This window comes from Cetorhinus maximus, chromosome 19 (genome assembly GCF_964194155.1).
Source record: "Cetorhinus maximus chromosome 19, sCetMax3.hap1.1, whole genome shotgun sequence".
In the NCBI taxonomy this organism is placed as follows: domain Eukaryota; kingdom Metazoa; phylum Chordata; class Chondrichthyes; order Lamniformes; family Cetorhinidae; genus Cetorhinus; species Cetorhinus maximus.
In genome coordinates, this window is record NC_135897.1 from 95,627,948 (window position 1) to 95,650,466 (window position 22,519).

General features: G+C 46.8%; 1 protein-coding gene across 1 annotated transcript in view; it reads left to right on the forward strand.

Annotated features, from left to right (window-relative positions):
* p3h2 (prolyl 3-hydroxylase 2) overlaps positions 1–22,519 on the forward strand; it is a 167,984-nt gene that overhangs the window by 99,219 nt on the left and 46,246 nt on the right. Inside the window, exons 2-3 of the mRNA XM_078564406.1 lie at positions 16,843–16,995; positions 18,939–19,128. Coding sequence (XP_078420532.1) covers positions 16,843–16,995; positions 18,939–19,128 — 343 coding nt within the window. The remainder of the gene's footprint in view (positions 1–16,842; positions 16,996–18,938; positions 19,129–22,519) is intronic.

The window sequence follows — 22,519 nt, forward strand, 5'->3', positions numbered from 1 at the left end:
CGTGATATAGAGAAATGGCTGAAGGCACTGGATATTTCCTGACTTGGAAATATATCACCGTTCCTTCACTGTCGCTGAGCCAAAATCATGGAACTCCTTCCCTAACAGCACTGTGGGTGTACCTACACCACATGGACTGCAGCGGTTCAAGAAGGCAGCTCACCACCACCTTCTCAAGGGCATTTAGGGATGGACAATAAATGCTGACCCAGCCAGCAACGCCCACATCCCATGAACAAATATTGAAATAAGTAGGGAGTTCCAGGATTTTGACCCAGTGACAGTGAAGGAACGGTGATATATTTCCAAGTCAGGATGGTGAGTGACTTGGAGGGGAACTTCCAGGTGGTGGTGTTCCCATCTATCTGCTGCCCTTGTCCTTCTAGATGGTAGTGGTCACTGGTTTCAAAAGTGCTGTTGAAGGAGCCTTGATGAGTTCCTACATTGCATCTGGTACACACACTGCTGCTACTGTGCGTCAGTGGTGGAGGGAGTGAATGTTTGTGGATGTGGTGCCAATCATGTGGGCTGCTTTGTCCTGGATGGTGTCGAGCTTCTTGAGTCTTGTTGCACTGATGCAGATGTGGAGAGTGTTCCTTCACACTCTGACTTTTTTTTAGTTCATGGGATGTGGGGTCAGTCACTGGCTGGGTCAGCATTTATTGCTCATCCCTAATTGCCCTTCTTCAGAGGGCATTTAAGAGTCAACCACATTGCTGTGGGTCTGGAGTCACATTTAGGCCAGACCAGGTAAGGATGGCAGATTTCCTTCCCTAAAGGACATTAGTGAACCAGATGGGTTTTTATGACAATCGGCGATGGTTTCATGGTCATCATCAGACTTTTAATTCCAGATTTTTATGTAAATCGTAGTTCGCCATCTGCCAGTGGGATTCAAACCCTGGTCCCCAGAGCGTTACCCTGGGGTTCTGGATTACTAATCAGTGACAATACCACTCTGCCATCGCCTCCCCCACCTCTCCCAACTTGTGCCAACTGGTGGACAGGCTTTGGGGAGTCAGGAGCTGAGTTACTCATTGCAGGATTCCTAGCCTCTGACCTGCTCTTGTAGCCACAGTATTTATGTGGCTAGTCCAGTTCAGTTTCTGGTCAATGGTAATTCCCAGGGTGTTGATAGTGGGGGATTCAGTGATGGTAATGCCATTGAATGTCAAGGGGCGATGGTTGGATTCTCTCTTGTTGGAGATGGTCATTGCCTGGCACTTGTGTGGCATGATTATTATTTATCATTGGTCTGCCCAAGCCTGAATGTTGTCCACATCTTGCTGCACATGGGGCATGGCCCACTTCAGTCCATCACGTCCATCCTATAGCTTTTGGAAAAGCAATATCTAATTCCACCACTGTTTCAGGTCATACTGTCCAATTGCAATTCTTTTTCTCTCCTCATTTCCCCTCAAGTTCTTCTGCCAATTATTTTATAACAGTGACCTTTTGTTACTGACCCACTTTGCGGAGAAACAGTTTCTCCTCTCCTGCTGTTTCTAAACCCGTCATGATTTTGAACACCTCTATTAAACCTCACCTTAACCTTCTCTGCTCTCAGGATTCAATCCCAGCTTCTCCAGTCTCTCCACATTAACTGAGCTCCCTCATTCTGGGAAATCTCCTCGACACCCTCTCCAGGGCCTTGACAACTATCCTAAAGTGTGGTGCCCAGAATTGGACACTGTCGGGACTGCCTGAGATTGAGAAGGGCCCTACATAAATGCACGTCTGTCTTTTCCCGTCCTTCACCAATTATGTACACAAGTTACAACTGTCTCTTTAATATCTTAATAATTTAATACAGAAGTGAGTTTGGGAGAAACCTCATTCTGAGGTGTCTGGACTTTACTCTCTCGCCCTGTCTCTGAACTTGGACAAGAACTGACCTTTACCCTATCTTTATCATTGTTACACTGACCTTGATCTCTGACCTTTTCTATACCCATGTGCTTTAGTCTCTAGGCACTGATTCCTGAGGTAATATGAGCAACAAAGATTGGAAATACTCTGCAGGTCTGGCAGCATCTGTGGAGAGAGAAACAGAGTTAACGTTTCAGATTAATAACCTTTCCTGGGAGCTGGGGAGCCACTGGCCCCTGTAGGCACTGGCTCCTGAGAGTTCTGGGTGCTGTGGGCACTGGCTCCTGAGAGTTCTGGGTGCTGTAGGCACTGGCTCCTGAGAGTTCTGGGTGCTGTGGGCACTGGCTCCTGAGAGCTCCCTGTGCTATGGGCATTGGTCCAGCCCCTGTTGTGATGCGTTCAGAGGCAGGGGCATGGAGGTTTGGAATTCTGTGTCCCACCAGCTCCCTGACTTGTTCCCAATGTTTCTTGGAGGCAATCTCCAAGTGGCAATGGCTCCCACCCCGGTGACGGCAGGTGGTCAGTTGATGTTTTCCAATGTTCTGGCAGTTTTTCCTGGGTCCCCCACTGTGCCAGGAGCCTGGGACAAGGCAGCATCATGGAGGGAAGTCAGAGCACTGGCCCAGGGTCTTTCTGATAGACTGTAAAGAGCATGTCTCCAGGCTTTGCAGCTCTTCCCCCTCTGCACCTGGTCCTGGGAAGGTTCTGGCCACAATTGGAAGGATGAATATCTCCAGCTTGTGCAGCCCTCTCACTCTCCGCCTGCCTGAGCTGTTCCCAGTGGGGCTGCTGGCCATTGCTCCTGAGGGCCCCTCTGGTCAGTGCCTCTGTGTCTGTCTGCTGCCTGCCACCTGCTACCTCTAAATGTCCAATTCAGTGTAAGATCACAAAGCAGGATGTGCCTCTGATACGAGTGGGGTCAGGACCTGTAAATAGTTGCACTTGCTGAAAGATTTTGAAGCAGAGAATACTCTGCTATCTGAATAGTGCCACGGGATTTCCTTTTTCACATCCAGATGGCAGTCAGGGTCTTGCTTTAATGTCTCATCCCAGAGATGACACCTCCAACTGCATCACTCCCTCTGTACAGCCCTGGAGTGTCAGTCTGGAATATGCACTCAAACCTCTAGAGTGGGGTTTGAACCCACAACCGTCTGACTCAGGAGAGAAAACGTGACCATGGATGACACACTGTTCCATTTAGCCCTTATTCCAGTCCTCGCTGACCTTCATAGTGTCTTGGTTGACCATCACGGGGAGTGGTAAAAGCTCAGAAGCTGAGAGTGAGATGATGGTCGGGTAAGGGAGGAGATGGAAGGGGAGTTCATGGTGGGAGCTGAAACAAAGGACAAGTGTTTTCAGTTGATTGAGTTGAGAGAAAGAGAGGGCAGGTGATTGGTGGGACTTAATACAGCTCAGAACATGGGCAGATTAATGCATTAATAGGAATGTAGAGCATTAAAATTGATATTGTGTTGCAGACTGCTCATTCTGACCCATTTTAAGTCATGTCCTCTCCTCCCTCACCTTTGATTTGAATGGGTTGTGTTCAGATTGAACATTCCAGGAAGAGTTGATACAAACAAGGGCATGAGTTAGGCATCTGCGGATGGCATGGATTGGAAGGGGTTAATCTCACCTTTTGGTGGAGGGAATCTGGCAGCAATGGAATGTTGATTGTGAAATATTTTCCATTGAGCTGTTAGACTCTGGGCTGACTAAATTCCTCAGGAATTACCTAATGGTGTTCCTGTAGGTTCAATGGTTTCTATGAAAAGCAAACAGTGAATATGCTACTGCATGCAGGCAGGAGGAAGGATAGGTCTTCTCTTGCAGTGACCATTTCTCTGGTTCTCTGTCTATTCCTCATGGGGAGAGCAATGCTCTTTGGTTTAATGGGAGATTCAATAGAGCAGTTCGATACCATGAAGAGCTTCACTAGAGTAAATAAGGAGAGACTGTTTCTAGGGGCAGGAGGGCCAATAACCAGAGGAACACAGATTTGCATTAATTGGCAAAAGAACCAGACGGTAGATGAGGAGAGTTATTTTTCTGCAGTGAGCTGTGATTCGGACTGTGCTTCTTGAAAGTGTGGTGGAAACAGATCTAATAGTGTGTTATGACGCAGTGGATGGTAAATGCTGAGCTGCTCAAATCCCAGAGGGAAACTTGAAACAGCTGCCACAACTGTTTGTAATCTGTATTTTATTTCGAGATGCCTTTAATTCAGTTATAATAAGACCGCCAAGCTTGAGAGGTTTTTTTACAAAACTAAATTAAACATATATTAATAGAAAAGATTTTAAGCACATATGTAGATCTACAAATTACGACTATAATAACTCCTAAATCCCCTAATTAATCTGACTCTCAGTTACACCTCCGTTAAGGCAACAGTTAAACAAATACATTTCACCAGACCCAAGCAAAGTACACAATACCCTGGACAGGGAGATTCCTAATGAATTCTCTTCGCTTCAGTTCCTGGAGGCAGCAGTTTGATGCCCAGAGACTGGAGGCTTTTCACACTTGTTAGATTTTAGAATTCCTTCTTCTTACACATAACCTCATCTCCTTTCTACAGGTGTCTCCCCTTTTAATGTAAACTCCATTGTTCCAATATGTCTTTGCAACTTTACTTTTTCCATAAAATTAACCTTTCATACTATTCATATTATCAGTAATCTTTAGGAAAAATAAACACACTGGGCAGAATTTCCTTGTCGGTATGTGGGGATGGGCCCCACTCGCTGACGTGTAAAATGACGCACGGTGACAATCGGGCGTGCGTCCCAACGTCTTCGCGCATCATTCCGATCTTCCGTTCGGCGGGCGCGCACCGGAGCTGGCTGCCAAACTGTCAAAGGCTTGTTAAGGCCACTAATAAACTACTAAACCAAATTGACAGGGGCTGCCCGTCCAACCGTAAGCATTTTGCATGAAACCTCATCCACGGGCGAGATGAGGTTTCATGAGGGTTTTATTAAATGAATTTTTAAAATTTTGACACTTCATAAACATGTCCCAGCTCGTGACATTGTCACATGACGGGACATGTCTGAATAATTTTACCTTTCCTTTTTTACAAACTTTAAAAGTACCTTATCTCTCTGAGACAGCGCCGTGCCTCAGGGAGGTTTCTGCGCTCTTTCGCGCGCATGCGTGAAACAGCACAGGCCCCCAACTCTCCCTCCTCCCCCCCGCCCGCACAGGGAGCGCCGAGGGCTACCGGGCGCCTGTCACGCTGGGCGGGTCTTAATTGGCCCGCCCACGTAAAATGGCGGCGCGCAGCCAATCACGGGTGGCGATCGACTCCGTACCTGCCCATGCCCGCTCCCGGATCAGCCCACCTGACAGGCAGAAGATTCTGCCCATTATTTGACTTAACTTCTTATGGCTGGGTGTAACATCCCATCGCCTCTTTGAAATTCAAACGACACTGGTTTATCTAAAAATGCAAATGGTCCTCAGGCATCACACTCCAAAACTTCAGCCATGTTTACGTATTTAGCATTTCAAACTTAGCTTCTTTTGATGACTCAAAAGCTCCAGACCAGCTGCCTGCAACTCAGTTACATCCCACACACCCAGACACACCTACACACAGAGAAACATCCAAACCCCACTATTAACCTAGCTTTACAATAAATCACAATAATATCATCAAAGTTATTATATTTTCATGACAAGTGACCTTCAAAGGGAACTGAATAAACACGTCAAGGGAAAATACTTGGAAGGGAGATAGAGAAAAGGAGTTAACTCTTTAAAAGAAGCAGCAGGGGCTCAATGGGCTGGAAGATTCTGTGCTGTATCATTCCATGATTCAATGATTGGTAAAGATTTAGCTGCCTTATACCCTCCCCAGCTCACTCGTCACTGACCTGCACTAGAGCCCCACTACTTAACCCGAATTCAGAGAGTCACAGAATTATTACAGCACAGAAGGAGGCCATTCAGCCCATCATGTCTGCAACAGCTCACTGAGCCAGCAACTCACCTAGTAGCATGGCTCTGCTTTCTCCCAGGAACTCTGCACATTCTTCCTTTGCAGGTAATGGTCTAATTCTTCTGAATGCTTCAATTGAACCTTCATCTGCCACACTCTCAGGCAGAGCATTCCAGACCTTAACCATGTAAAAAAATTTCTCCTCGTCACTTTTTTGCTTCTTTTTTAAATTATTTTAAGGTTACTGAAAAAAAAAGACATTTTTTGTAGAAGCTTTTCGTGTTGCACTCAACAGGACAATTCTCAAGAATACCGAATGTAAAGGGAACAACAATTTTTATACTGTATGAGAAGAGAGTGCTGATTGGTCGGAAAATGAACTCTGATTGGTAGGGACTTTACCATGGAGGATGCACCAGTTGGTGTAACTGACAGTTAATGGCCAAACATTGTTTGAAATTTAAACCAGGCAGCTTGACTCTGATTGGGCAAGGCATTGCCCTGAGGAATGAACCAGCGAATGGCTGTCATTTATTTTGTTTAGCTGAAACAGGCTTAATGTGTGTAGATGTTCTTTCTGTCTGCACATGTTACAACCAGTTTTGAGCAAGTTTTCCACATACATGGTGAATGATTCCTTCATACTTGAAGGTCATACAGAGCTTGCATATCGATAGCAACGCTGTGTCCATGTGCCCATTTGACATTGCTAGCTTATTCACCAATGTTCCACTTAAGGAAGCCATTGATATTTGTGTTGCAGCACTATATCACAGTGATCTAGACCTGCCACCATTGCATGAATCACTATTCATTGAACTTATGAACTCAGCAACTCAGTTGAGTTTAGTTTTAATGACATCATTGTATGCACACATTGATGGTGTTGCCATGGAATCCCCTCTAGGCTCAGCTCTCACAAACATCTTTGTTGTGTTCCATGAGAAACGTGTCCCCGATGGAATGACACCCAACCTCCTACTCCTCGCATATTTCCGATATGTGGATGATACATTTGCTATATTTAAATCTGCAGCTGCATGTTAATAATTTCCTTGCATGTCTTACTGGACTCCATCCTGTGCTCAAATTCACCTTTGAAATGTGGCAGTCAGATGAACTCCCTTTCCTTGACGTACTAGTTGAGAAATCTGCCAGGGGGTTCTCTACCACGGTCTATCGCAAGCCTATCTTCACTGGTCAATATACGCGCTGGGATTCTTACAGTTTCACACACCTGTTGCTTGAATGTTTTGAGATACTTTGTCCTTCCAGGGTAACCTGAGGTAGACTGGGCACTTTTCAGGGCTGAAAGTGATGGCCTTGGGCCTGTTCTTGAGTTTGTGATATACAGCATGAAATCATCTGATCAGTGTATCCATTACTCTGCAGGGCGGGAGAATGGGGTTGAGAAACTTATCAGCCATGATTGAATGGCGGAGCAGACTCGATGGACCGAATGGCCTAATTTCTGCTCCTATGTCTTATGGTCTTATGGGTGCCTTTGATGCCCCTATTTCAGCATCAAGTTTGCATGATGAGCAAATGCCTCGGGCCCTATTTACAAAGTTGCTAATAAGACCAATCTTGTAGTGTGTGAAACTGTATAGGGTGGATGCTGAGAGACTGTTCCCGCTGGGGTCTCAATCTCAGGGTAAGGGGCTGATCATTTAGGACTGAGGTGTGGAGAAATTTTTTCATTCAAAGGGTTGTGAATCTTTGCAATTCTCCACCCCAGAGGGCTGCAGATGCTGCATTGTTGAATATATTTAAGGCTGGGATGCACAGATTTTTGGTCTCTCAGGGAATTAAGGGGTTTGGGGTGTGGGGCGGGAAAGTGGAGTTGAAGCTGAGGATCAGCCCTGATCGTAGTGAATGGTGGAGCAGGGATGACAGTTGCCTCCGTCTCCCCCAGGGGGCAGTAAATAACTCAGGCCGGCTCATTACAGACATGGCCCCTCCAGACACAATGGCAGCTCCATCGCATCTCAGCAATGAACCAGCTATTCTGGGATTGGGAGCTTTATCTTCCACCCGCCATCTCGAACTGACCCTGCCTGCTTTGCCCCCTCTGAGAAATGACTGTTAAAAATCTTCACAGCTGATCCAGTTCCTCCTGAATATCATTTTTAATTAAACTGCGGGAGTCGGAAAACTGGACAAAGGGTCAAATTTGGAAAAGGTACTTCTAGAATTGATGGAAAGAAGAACGAACCTGAGACTTTTTTCTGCTCAGGAAGTCCCAGAGCAGGATTGACCAAATCCTTTTGAAGTATATTCACTGTAATGTAGGCGGCGGGACAGGCAATCCATACACAGCAAACCCCACGGGCAGCAATGAGGCAATAAGCCAGGGACCCTGTGTCGAACGTGAGGGCCAGGAGGCTGTTTCTAAAGTGCAAGGTCACTGAGTCTGGCCTCACACACACACCAGCCCCTGTGCTGCCTCTTCCTGTTTCCGTGTGCTGTGGGCCTAACTCCCCCATTACACCCCACAACCCCCGGAACAAAACTCAGAACCTCCTGGGCTATTTTTCAGGAGTCGCTTTCAAAGAGCCAGGCTCAGAAAACCAGGCCAGCGACTTTGGTCTTCCCAGTGTTTCATTGGAGGAAATCTCTTGTCATCACCGACTAGGTGACCAGTTCTACACTTTCGAGATGGTGAAGGGGCTGAGAGAGGTGGCGGTGGGGGTTTGAGTTGTGTGTCGTTGACTTACCTGTGAAAACTGATGCTGTGTTTTTGGATGATGCTGACAATGTGCAGCCTGTGGATGAGAAATAGGAAGCAGTCAAAGATGACGTTTAGAGTTGAACCAGATGAGAGTGGTCCCACCCAGCTGGACAACACAGAGTAACTTGGAAATGATCGCGGGGCTCTGTGCCGGGAGCGGAGGAGAATCTTACGAGGTAGTTAAGGGCTGTACTTAAAACACGGGATCTTGTTCTTCAATTTCTCGCTGCAATTTAAACTTTGCAGTATTTTCTCCATTAATTTTGATAGTGTAGCAGTTATGTTGCTGGACTAATAATCCCGAGATCGTAAACTGAACTTTCCCCCAGGACAATTTGAGAATTCGACTTCATTTTCGTCAAAATAAAAGATCTGGAGGAAAATCTGGGATCAGTAAAAGTGACGATGAAGCTGCCTGATTGTTGTAAAAACCCAACTGATTCACCGGTGCCCTTGAGGGAAGAGAATCTGCCATTGCTACTGAGCCTGTGTCTGTACGTGACTCCAGACCCACACTCACGCAGTTAACTTTTAACTGCTCTCTGAAGTGGGCCAATAAATCTCTCAGCGGCTCAAACATGAGGCCCACCATCATCTTCACAGGGCAACTGGGTTATAAAATGCTGGAATTGCAAAGTGATATCCACGTCTTAAAAATCAATTCAATAAAAATCAACGAGTGAAATCAGATTAAATTAAAGCAAAGGATCTGTGTGTTTTTTTTTAAATTGTGAAGGGTTTGGTGGGTTTTACGGTGCTGATGTGTTTACCAAGGATTTTTGATCTTTCCCTGTGGTGTAGGGCCAGCTGGCGAAGTATCTGTGTCTTACTGTCCAAACCCACAGGCTAGAAAATCCCAGCTCACCTCTCCAGCAGTAAATAGTACGAGTGCGTGCCCAGAATTTCTCCCCTGGTAATGAATGTCAGCTGTGGCCCACTGCCTCACACTCACTTCGGAGACACAGAGTAGTGGCTTCAAGGACTTGAGCACAGTTCGGTCTGACCCTCCCAGTTTAGAGCCCAGGGGGTGCTGCCCTGTCAGAGGGTCAGTACCGAGGGGGAGCTGCCCTGTCGGGGGGTCAGTACCGAGAGAGAGCTGCCCTGACTGGGGGTCAGTACTGAGGGGGAGCTGCCCTGACTGGGGGTCAGTACTGAGGGGGAGCTGCCCTGTCGGGGGGTCAGTACCGAGAGGGAGCTGCCCTGTCAGAGGGTCAATAGCGAGAGAGAGCTGCCCTGTCAGGGGGTCAGTACCAAGAGGGCACTGCCCTGTCGGGGGGTCAGTACCGAGAGGGAGCTGCCCTGTTGGAGGGTCAGTATCGAGAGGGCACTGCCCTGTCGGGGGGTCAGTACCGAGAGGGAGCTGCCCTGTCGGGGGGTCAGTACCGAGAGGGAGCTGCCCTGTTGGAGGTGCCCCTTTAGGATTTGAAGTTAAACTGAGGCTTCATTTGCCTTCTCAGGTGGATGTAAATGATCCAGTGGCTGGGAGAAGAGCAGGGGACTTCTCTCTGGTCTCCTGGGACCATATTTATCACTCAATCAACATCACTGAAAAAAGCAATTCCCTGGTCCTTTATCTCATTGCTGTGTGTGGGATCTTGCTGTGTACAAATTGGCTACTGCGTTTGTAACATTACAACAGTGGCGACACTTTCAAAGCACGTCATTGGCTGTAAATACTTTGGGATGTTCTGAGGTGATGATAGGTACTTTACAAATGCAAATGTTTACTTTCTTAGTGTTTTTCTGTAGTCAAAGAGAATAATTGCATTTATTTTAAGAATTCCTCATTACCCAATGCCCGGTTGGATTAAAAGGTACAGCCCAGTGTGGTGCTGACCAGGGAGAGTTGATCCCTGCTTTCTGCTCAGGAACACACCTGAGTGTCCGACCACTTTGGCTGAGCAGTAGACGGAGGGGAAATTGTCCGGGGTCCTGTCCGGTTAACCCTATCCAAAGACTCTTGCTAAAAATTGTGGTTTGTCTGGGTGAGGAGAGACCATGGCTTGGCTCTGATGCCTCCACAGTTGAATAACTTTCCAGTGGCCACTGCCTAAGGCTGTCCCCATGCACGGCAACCTGGATTAGCCGTGGACCCCAGCTTCCTTAAACCAAAAATGGGAGCGGTCCTGGTGAAGACCAGTCCTCACGGTCAGTCCCTGGACATCACTGAAGAACTTTGTCAGGCCTGTCAATCATCTCACTCAATACAAGCAGGATCTCTTCCATCATCAGAGATCTTTTCTAACTCCCATTCCCTCGCTCTAGTTTAAAAGGACTCGTTCTCATCATTTAGCTTTTTATTCCTCTGCCCAGTGAGCAACTCCCTGATCACTTTTTCATCACACTTTCAGTTTTACAGATAATTCACCTTCTTTACCTCTTTTCCCACTTTATCCTTGGAGTATTTGGTTGACTTTCATCACTGGTTTTAAACAAAAAACTGATGCCCGCACCTTTAGGTTCTGCTGATTAACCTTTCAGTCATTCTCTGCCATCCTTTGTATTCTGACCAATCACCCGACCTGTCACTCACCTTTGAGCAGTTTATCTGCTTTTTCATTAAGTTTGATGCTTTCCTTAACTTCTTTAGCTAACCACAGACGGTGCGTCCTCTACTGTGATTTTTTTCTTTATAGTGGGAATAACTTATTCTGAGTATTTTGAAATATCCCCTTGAATGTCGACCATTGCTTCTTCATTGATCTGTCCTCTAGCCTAGTATCCCAGTTCACTTCAGCTTTCATGCCCACATTGCTGCTTTTATTTAAGGTTAAAATATTAGTCTTAGACCCACTCTTCTCCCTTTCAAACTGGATGTAAAATTCAATCATATTGTGGTGGCTGCTACCTAAGGGTGCCTTCACTCTGAGGTCATTAACTATACTTGTCACATTACACAACACAAATTCTAATATAACCTGCTCTCTGGCTGGTTCCAGAACGTGCTGCTGTAAAAAAACTATCTCGAAAACATTCTATGAACTCCTCATCCAGGCTACTACTGCCAATCTGATTTTTCCAGTTTATATGTAGATTAAAATCAACTTTGATTATTGCCGTCCCTTTATCACAAACACCCAATATTTCTTCTTGTATATATTGCCCTCCACTGTGGTTACTGTTAGGGGGCCTGCAGACCACTCCCACTAGTGACTTCTTTCCCTATCCCTCTTCTCCACCCAAACCAATTCTACATCCTGATCTCCTGAACCAAGATCATCTCTATTGCACCAAGGCCATCTTTGATTAACAGTGCTACCCCTCCACCCAATCCTTGTCATCCTGCAGCCACATCTCCATAATGGCTATCAAATCAGAGTTATTTACTTCAATGTGCGCTATCAGTTCATTTGCTTTGTTATGAATGCTTCACACATTCAAATACAGAGCCTTTAGTTTTGTCTTTTTGTTATCTTTGTAATATCTAGTCTTGACTATTGATGTATTCTTAGGTTTTATCTCTCTGTCCCTTCTCAATATTCTATGACCCTCATTTCCCATATTACTATTATGATCTCCTGCCTTGAATCTGCCCCTTAATTTGCCACATCTACCCAAGCTTAACCTTGTGTCAGCCTTGGCTCAGGGAGTAGGACACTCTCCCCTGAGTCAGAAGGTGATGGGTTGAAATGCGACTCAGAGATATAAGTGCACAATCTAGGCTGATACTAGGGTGCATTACTGAGGGAGTGACACACTGTTGGAGGGGCCGTTGAATTGTTAAACTGAAGCTCCACCTGCCCCCTCATGGATGTAAAAGACCCCATGGCACAATTCAAAGAACAACAGGAGGTTTACCCCCTCAACCAAAGGCAACAATATTACTTATCCAGTCATTATCACAGCGTTGTTTGTGGGACCTCCCGTACATAAGCCAGTGTCTGCGTTTAACGTTTCACTAGCGATGGTACTCCAAAGTATCTCATTGACTGCGCAACACTTTCGGATGTCTTGATGTTAAAGGCTCTATATGAATGCAAGTTCATTCTTCCATGCGTCGAGTTTATTCTTTTATTTTCAACTAAAAGGCACTTTAATATTTTGAAGAATGTGTCTTGGGGGCGAATATTCTCCCTGTCGGCTGGGCTGGTCAGGCACAGAGCTGATCGCCGCCCACAATCGGCTCTGTGCCGCCATTTTACGTGGGTGAGCCGGTTAAGGCCCAGCCAGCATGACTCACGGCCGGTAGCGCCCTAGCTGTGCGTCTGGGGAGGGGGCGGGAGGATGGAGAGTTGGGTCCTGCACTCTTTCACCTGAAAGAATGCCGAATTCTCCCTGTGGCACGGAGCTGCTTCAGGGGGATTGAGTTCATATTGAAATATTTTAATAAAGAAAAGTAAAAATTATCTAGACCCGTCTTCTCGTGTGACAGTGCCATGTGAACTGGGACATGTTTACAAAATGTGAATAAATAATTTATTTATTTAATAAAACCTTCAGGAATCTTCACCCTGCCCCCGTGATGAAGTTTCCTGAAAAACACCAAGGCCTCTTGGGCTCTTCGCCTGCCCGACAGCCCGAAGGTTGGACAGGCAATGTGGATAATTACGTTAATTGGGTTTTTAATGGCCTGAACAGGCCTTTGACAGATCGGCGGGCGTGGGGCCTGCTGAATGAAAGACCTGAACAACGCGCGGTGATGTCAGGACGCACGCCCGACTTCACCACACGTCATCTTACGTTCAGCGTGTGGGGCCTGCCCTCTCTCGCTATCGTGAATATCCTGGCCCTGGTGTTCAAACACAGCAACAATAACTTGCCTTTGTATAGCATCTTTAGCGCAGTCTCACGGTGTCTCAGAGACGCGTAATCGGACAAAATATGCCCCTGTTCCTGCTTTACCCCGAAATCACCCTTTCTAATCTCCCTGTGTTACCTCCTGACTTAAATCATTCGAATTAGATCTTCCCCAGTTGAGCATTTTTATCTTTGATATTTTCTGGTCCTTTTCCAAACCTGCTTGAAGCTGATTTATTTTATGAGTAGTGCTAGATGATCTCCTACTGTAACATTCCACTTGCTCTACTTCATTTCCCAGAACCAGATCCAACACTGACTCCTTCCTACTGGACTCGAGACATATTAATCGAGAACGTTCTCCCGTACACATATCAGAAACTCCTCTCGTCAGGACTATGTCCCTCCCAGGCTTCTTCGAGTAATTACAGTCTCTTCATGTTACTGCTGGGCTTTTGTTATACACCTTTGAAACCTGCTGACAAATTTGCAGATCCATCTCCTTCTTAGTATTTAGAACTTTATATTAAAAAAAATCCCAAAAATGTGCAGCTCCCCTGCCTCCCCTGTTCCTCAAATAGATTGGGTCTGAGAGCCAACTCTTATATCGTCACTGTTTAGAACCGTAAAATAATCCTTAACCAATACTGCCAGACCATCTCTTCTCTTTCCTTCTCTATCATTCCTGAATATTAGGAACCGTTCCCGAGCTGGTTTGACCCATGGCTCTGTAAATGTAACCACATCATAATCCCATGTGGTAATGAGTGCCTGCAGCTCAGTAACCTTATTAGTTACGCTACGTGTATTTGCTTCCGGAGAATTTAATGCTGCTTTTGTTGCTGCTCTTCACTCCAATCTGGCCCGGGCAATGTTTTTTGGAGTAGTTTTAATTTTACTGCTGTTTATATCTTTGTGCCCTCTGGCCTAATTTCCACTGTTCTCTGCTATTTTCTAGTTCCCCTCTCTGGCCAAACTAGTTGAAATCCTTCATGACAGCATCAATTAACCTTTAAACAAGAGCACCACCCCCAGCTTGGTCCAGGTGCAGCCTGTCCACCCGTGGATGGGACGTCCTGCACCGGGTTTGCCAATAACTTTCATCCATTTTGAATCACACTGGTCTGAAATTTGAAATGTCTGTCTATGTAATTGGCTGTTGGATTCCCAATGTCGACCACGTTTCTACTCTTCCCTTTTCCGCTGTTTACTGGGGGGGTCTAATACTTACTGCATTCCCCCTATTCGGTGGATAAAACTGAACGCTGGTCAACCAGATTCCAGCACTTCCTCCCACTCTGCCTTGTCTTCGCCCATCCAAACACCTTCTGCACCTCCGGGGTGACGACTTCCTAAGACGAACGTTAAAGGAAACCTTCAAACTCCCGGAATTACTGCAGCAGCTCGAAAATTTGGAGCATGACCACAAACAACGGCCAGCACTTCCTGTGCTCATGGCTATCCATCCTGGAGTTCCCACAGAGAACAGGATGCACTGTTCATGCATCTCCAATGGTCTCCCATGACAGTCAGTCAGTCACTCAGCTCCAAGCCACTGAGGACCTGATCACCAAGACATTTCACACAAAATCCTAAAACACTGAGGGAATGAGTCACTGACCTAGAAAACTATTCAGAAACAGACCTGTGAAAAATGGAGCATAAAAAGCTAACCAAAGGCAATGGTAGGATTATAAATAGATCTAGAATAGAAACTACCATCAAGTGAATTTCAGCAGTGAATAAGTGAATTATTTAATAAAACAAGCAGCTGTTGCTCACCACCCCGCTCGCTCTGTGACAGAGGGTCCTGGTCGGAATTTATTTCTCCGTTTTCTGCATTGAGCTCGTGCCCCGACTCTGATTCGGAGTTGAGGTAGTGGCAGATCATTAACTTCCCCCAGTACTGTACCCCAGTGTTATACAGTGACAGACCTGTCCCCACCAGTACTGTACCCCAGTGTTATACAGTGACAGACCCGTCCCCACCAGTACTGTACCCCAGTGTTATACAGAGACAGACCTGTCCCCACCAGTACTGTACCCCAGTGTTATACAGTGACAGACCTGTCCCCACCAGTACTGTACCCCAGTGTTATACAGTGACAGACCTGTCCCCACCAGTACTGTACCCCAGTGTTATACAGTGACAGACCCGTCCCCACCAGTACTGTACCCCAGTGTTATACAGAGACAGACCTGTCCCCACCAGTACTGTACCCCAGTGTTATACAGTCACAGACCTGTCCCCACCAGTACTGTACCCCAGTGTTATACAGTGACAGACCTGTCCCCACCAGTACTGTACCCCAGTGTTATACAGTGACAGACCCGTCCCCACCAGTACTGTACCCCAGTGTTATACAGTGACAGACCTGTCCCCACCAGTACTGTACCCCAGTGTTATACAGTCACAGACCTGTCCCCACCAGTACTATACCCCAGTGTTATACAGTGACAGACCTGTCCCCACCAGTACTGTACCCCAGTGTTATACAGAGACAGACCTGTCCCCACCAGTACTGTACCCCAGTGTTATACAGTGACAGACCCGTCCCCACCAGCACTGTGCCCCAGTGTTATACAGTGACAGACCTGTCCCCACCAGTACTGTACCCCAGTGTTATACAGTGACAGACCCGTCCCCACCAGTACTGTACCCCAGTGTTATACAGAGACAGACCTGTCCCCACCAGTACTGTACCCCAGTGTTATACAGTGACAGACCCGTCCCCACCAGCACTGTGCCCCAGTGTTATACAGTGACAGACCTGTCCCCACCAGTACTGTACCCCAGTGTTATACAGTGACAGACCCGTCCCCACCAGTACTGTACCCCAGTGTTATACAGAGACAGACCTGTCCACACCAGTACTGTACCCCAGTGTTATACAGTGACAGACCTGTCCCCACCAGTACTGTACCCCAGTGTTATACAGTGACAGACCCGTCCCCACCAGTACTGTACCCCAGTGTTATACAGAGACAGACCTGTCCCCACCAGTACTGTACCCCAGTGTTATACCGTGACAGACCTGTCCCCACCAGTACTGTACCCCAGTGTTATACAGAGACAGACCTGTCCACACCAGTACTGTACCCCAGTGTTACACAGTGACAGACCTGTCCCCACCAGTACTGAACTCCAGTGAAGCAGTGACTGTGAACTACTAAATAAAATTAACCATGATCTAATTGAATGACAGAGGATGCTCGAGGGGCCGATTAGTTTACTCCTGCTACAAATTCTGATGTTCCGTGTGCCATTGGTGGACCTGGAGTCCATTCTGGTCAGTGAACAGGGGGGAGGCGGGTGGGGTGAATGGGGCTGGGTCCTTATCTCTGCTGTCCCTGCGTTGGGGGGTGAGGTTCAATTACAGAATCACTTAACAGGCTTTAATTCCAAACGGAGACAAGGAAGATACGTTGAGAAAAGGGCTCAGAAATATGTGGGTGAAAGGTATTTTAATACAATATATCAAGATGAATGTGATCTCATCAATAAACTGACACGGAGCCTTTGCTAACACAGCTGGTGTGTGTTGTTTGCTTGCAGCTGGATGAATTGGATAAAGCCGCTGAGGCTGCTCACACATTCTTCCTGGCCAATCCCGAGCATATGGAGATGAGAGAGAGTCTGGAACGTTACAAACAGATGGAGGGGGTGAAGGAATCTCACTTCATTGATCGGGAGATGAGACCATATATGGTAAGAAGATGCGGTGGAGTTGCCAGCGATGGCACTGGGATTTCGGGGAAAGGCATTGCCGGGCAGGATATACTCTCCCGTTAATATTTGAAAAACAGCCAGTCGGTCAATTATTGATAATATTTTTCAAACTGGGCTGTGGGGAGAATATAGTAACGGGCTACAGTACTGGGGAGTACAGGTCTAACAGTGTGTAACACTGGGGTACAGTACTGATGGGGACAGGTCTGTCACTGTATAACACTGGGGTACAGTACTGGTGGGGACAGGTCTGTCACTGTATAACACTGGGGTACAGTACTGATGGGGACGGGTCTGTCACTGTATAGCACTGGGGTACAGTACTGATGGGGACAGGTCTGTCACTGTATAACACTGGGGTACAGTACAGGTGGGGACAGGTCTGTCACTGTATAACACTGGGGTACAGTACTGGTGGGGACAGGTCTGTCACTGTATAACACTGGGGTACAGTACTGGTGGGGACAGGTCTGTCACTGTATAACACTGGGGTACAGTACTGGTGGGGACAGGTCTGTCACTGTATAACACTGGGGTACAGTACTGGTGGGGACAGGTCTGTCACTGTATAACACTGGGGTACAGTACTGGTGGGGACAGGTCTGTCACTGTATAACACTGGGGTATAGTACTGATGAGGACAGGTCTGTCACTGTATAACGCTGATAGACACTGACATTGTACGTCAGTAAAAGTGAACATGAAGCTGTCTGATTGTGATAAAAACCTTACTGATTTAAGAATCACAGAATCACACAGAGCAGAAGAGGCCCTTCGGCCCATCGAGTCTGCACCGACACGTGAGAATCACCTGACCTACCTACCTAATCCCATTTACCAGCACTTGGCCCAAAGCCTTGAATGTTATGACGTGCCAAGTGCTCATCCAGGTACTTTTTAAAGGATGTGAGGCAACCCGCCTCCACCACCCTCCCAGGCAGCGCATTCCAGACCGTCACCACCCTCTGGGTAAAAAAGTTTTTCCTCACATCCCCCCTAAACCTCCTGCCCCTCACCTTGAACTTATGTCCCCTCGTGACTGACCCTTCAACTAAGGGGAACAGCTGCTCCCTATCCACCCTGTCCATGCCCCTCATAATCTTGTATACCTCGATCAGGTCGCCCCTCAGTCTTCTCTGCTCCAATGAAAACAACCCAAGTCTACCCAACCTCTCTTCTCAACTTAAATGTTTCATCCCAGGCAATATCCTGGTGAATCTCCTCTGCACCCCCTCCAGTGCAATCACATCCTTCCTATAATGTGGCGACCAGAACTGCACACAGTACTCCAACTGTGGCCTCACCAAGGTTCTATACAACTCCAACATGATCTCCCTACTTTTGTAATCTATGCCTCGATTGATAAAGGCCAGTGTCCCATATGCCTTTTTCACCACCCCATTAACATGCCCCTCTGCCTTCAGAGATCTATGGACACACACGCCAAGGTCCCTTTGTTCCTCAGAACTTCCTAGTGCCATGCCGTTCATCGAATACATCCTTGTCAAATTACTCCTTCCAAAGTGTATCACCTCACATTTTTCAGGATTAAATTCCATCTGCCATTTATCTGCCCATTTGACCATCCTGTCTATATCTTCCTGTAGCCCAAGACACTCAACCTCACTGATAACCACCCGGCCAATCTTTGTGTCATCTGCAAATCTCCTCACCTTTTGTGGCCTGAATTTATATGTGTCTCCAGTCCCATACCAGTTTGATCAAGCCTTCAGAAATCTAAAAGCCAATTGATTGTGGAATCTCTACAGTGTCTCATCCACACCTCTCACAGCAACTTGGGATATTCTACAAATATATTAAAAAACATTTCATTTAACAGCTTTTTGTTGTTTTTGGAGGTTTTGAATTTTTTAATATAATGTCGCTGTCTGAACTCTCATTCATTCCTCTTTTATTCCCAGGAGGCCTTTAGCACTGGCTTGAAACATTATGATGAAGAACAATATCCCTCTGCCATTGATTCATTTGAAGAGGCACTAAGTCAGTACTGGCTGGCCGAGACAGAGTGTCGTGCCTTTTGTCAAGGACCACAACAGTTTGAAGCTAATACTTACCCAGCAAAGAGCTCTCACCTTTATGAACTCATAGCAGGTAAGAGATACTGAATGTACAGCACTGGTGGGGACAGGTCTGTTACTGTATAACACTGGAGTACAGTACTGGTGGGGACAGGTCTGTCACTGTATAACACTGGGGTACAGTACTGGTGGGGACAGGTCTGTTACTGTATAACACTGGGGTACAGTACTGGTGGGGTCAGGTCTGTTACTGTATAACACTGGGGTACAGTACTGGTGGGGACAGGTCTGTCACTGTATAACACTGGGGTACAGTACTGGTGGGGACAGGTCTGTCACTGTATAACACTGGGGTACAGTACTGGTGGGGACAGGTCTGTCACTGTATAACACTGGGGTACAGTACTGGTGGGGTCAGGTCTGTCACTGTATAACACTGGGGTAGAGTACTGGTGGGGACAGGTCTGTCACTGTATAACACTGGGGTACAGTACTGGTGGGGTCAGGTCTGTTACTGTATAACACTGGGGTACAGTACTGGTGGGGACGGGTCTGTCACTGTATAACACTGGGGTACAGTACTGGTGGGTCAGTTCTGTTACTGTATAACACTGGGTTAGGTTGTGGCTTAGTGGTAATGTCACTGGTTATTACTCTGGGAACTAGGGTTCAAATCTCACTATGGAAGCTGGTGGAATTTAAATTCAATTAATAAATCAGCAGGACAGACCCAGCAGAGGTGGAGGCACAGTGGTATACAGTCGGGAGGGAGTTTGCCCTGGGAGTCCTCAACATCGACTCCGGACCCAATGAAGTCTCATAGCATCAGGTCAAACATGGGCAAGGAAACCTCCTGCTGATTACCACATACTGCACCCCACCTCAGCTGATGAATCAGTGCCCCTCCATGTTGAACACCACATGGAAGAAGCACTGAGGGTGGCAAAGGTGCAGAATGTACTCTGGGTGGGGGACTTCAATGTGCATCACTAAGAGTGGCTCAGTAACACCACTACTGACCGAGCTGGCCGAGTCCTAAAGGACATAGCTGCTAGACTGGGTCTGCGGCAGGTGGTGAGGGAACCAACAAGAGGGAAAAATATACTTGACCTCATCCTCACCAACCTGCCTGCCGCAGATGCATCTGTCCATGACAGTATCGGTAGGAGTGACCACCGCACAGTCATTGTGGAGACAAAGTCCCATCTTCACATTGAGGATACCCTCCATCATGTTGTGTGGGTCTACCACTGTGCTAAATGGGATAGATTTCAAACAGATCTAGCAACTCAAATAAAAGCAAAATACTGCGGATGCTGGAAATCTGAAACAAAAACAGAAAATGCTGGAAAGACTCAGCAGCTCTGACAGCGTCTGTGGAGAGAAAAAAAATAGAGTTAACGTTTCGAATCCATATGACTCTTCACTGCAATCGCAGAAGGTGCAACACCTGTCCCTTCACCTCCTCACCATCCAAGGGCCCAAACACTCCTTTCAGGTGAAGCAGCATTTCACTTACACCTCCTCCAATTTAGTCTACTACATTCGCTGCTCCCAATGCGGTTTCCTCTACATTGGAGAGACCAAACGCAGACTGGGTGACCGCTTTGCAGAACACCTTCGGTCTGTCCACAAGAATGACCCAGACCTCCCTGTCGCTTGCCATTTCAACACTCCACCCTGCTCTCATGCCCACATGTCCGTCCTTGGCCTGCTGCAATGTTCCAGTGAAACCCAACGCAAACTGGAGGAACAGCACCTCATCTTCCGACTAGGCACTTTACAGCCTTCCGGACTGAATATTGAGTTCAACAACTTCAGACCATAAACTCTCTCCTCCATCCTCAGCCCCTTTCCGATCCCCCTTTTCAATATTCATTTTAATTTCTTAATTTTTAAATTTTTATTTTTTATTCACTTATTTTTATTTAAATTCATTTTTATTCATTGTTTTATCCTATTTTCAATCTTTTTTCCCCACCACCATCCCCTCCCCCCACCCCACCCCCACAAGGACCATCTGTCACTTGTTCATGTTGTTCTTTCCAGAGTGCTTACCCTTGTCCTGCTATTATCACATTCTGCTTTCTGACCTTAATGCCACCATCAGCACCTCCTTTAGTCAGTATCAGTATCATTAACACCCCTTTGTCTTTTTGTTCATGACATCTTTGTCAATCTCTCCTTTGCCTCCACCTATCTCTGGCCTTTTATCCAGCTTCACCCACTCCACCCTCCTTAAACAGTATAAATGTCATCAGATTTTTACTTCTCTTTAACTCTGAAGAAGAGTCATACAGACTCAGAACCTTAACTCTGTTTCTCTCTCCACAGATGCTGTCAGACCTGCTGAGCTTTTCCAGCATTTTCTGTTTTTCTTCTAGTAACTCAAGACTGGGCATCCATGAGGCGCTGTGGGCCATCAGCAGCAGCAGAATTGTACTCGAACACAATCTGTAACCTCATGGCCCAGCATATCCCCCACTCTACCATTATCATCAAGCCAGGGGATCAAACCCTGGTTCAATGAAGAGTGCAGGAGGGCATGCCAGGAGCAGCACCAGGCACATCGAAAAATGAGGTGTCAACCTGGTGAAGCTATAACACAGGGCTACTTGTGTGCCAAACAGCATAAGCAGCAAGTGATAGACAGCTAAGCAATCCCACAACAAACGGATCAGATCTAAGCTCTGCAGTCCTGCCACATCCAGTTGTGAATGGTGGTGGACAATTAAACAACTCACTGGAGGAGGAGGCTCCACAAATATCCCCATCCTCAATGATGGAGGAGCCCAGCACAGCAGTACAAAAGATAAGGCTACATTTGCAACAATGTTCAGCCAGAAGTGCTGAGTGGATGATCCATCTCAGCCTCCTCTTGAGGTCCCCAGCATCACAGATGCCAGTCCTCAGCCAATTCGATTCACCCCATGTGATATCAAGAAACAGCTGAAGGCACTGGATACTGCAAAGGCTATGGGCCCTGACAATATTCCAGCAATAGTACTAAAGACCTGTGCTCCAGAACTTGCCAAGCTGTTCCAGTACAGAACAACACTGGCATCTACCCGGCTGTGTGGAAAATTGCCCAGGTATGTCCTGTACACAAAAAGGAGGACAAATCCAACCTGGCCAATTACCGACTCATCAGGAATACAGAAGGTTCAGAGGGGAAATGATAAAGCATATTGGGGAAGCGAAGAGGGATTATGAGAAAAGACTGACAGCCAACGTAAAGGGGAATCTCAAAGTCTGCTGTAGGCATATAAATAGGAAAAGGGTGGTAAAAGGAGGAGTAGGGCCGATTAGGGACCTAAAAGTGAATTTACACATGGATGAAGGGGCCATGGCTGAGGTATTAAATGAATACTTTGCATCCGTCTTCACCAAGGAAGTAGATGCTACCCAGGCCATGGTGACAGATGAGAAAACTCTGTCACTAGAAGGGTTCAAAATTGATAAGG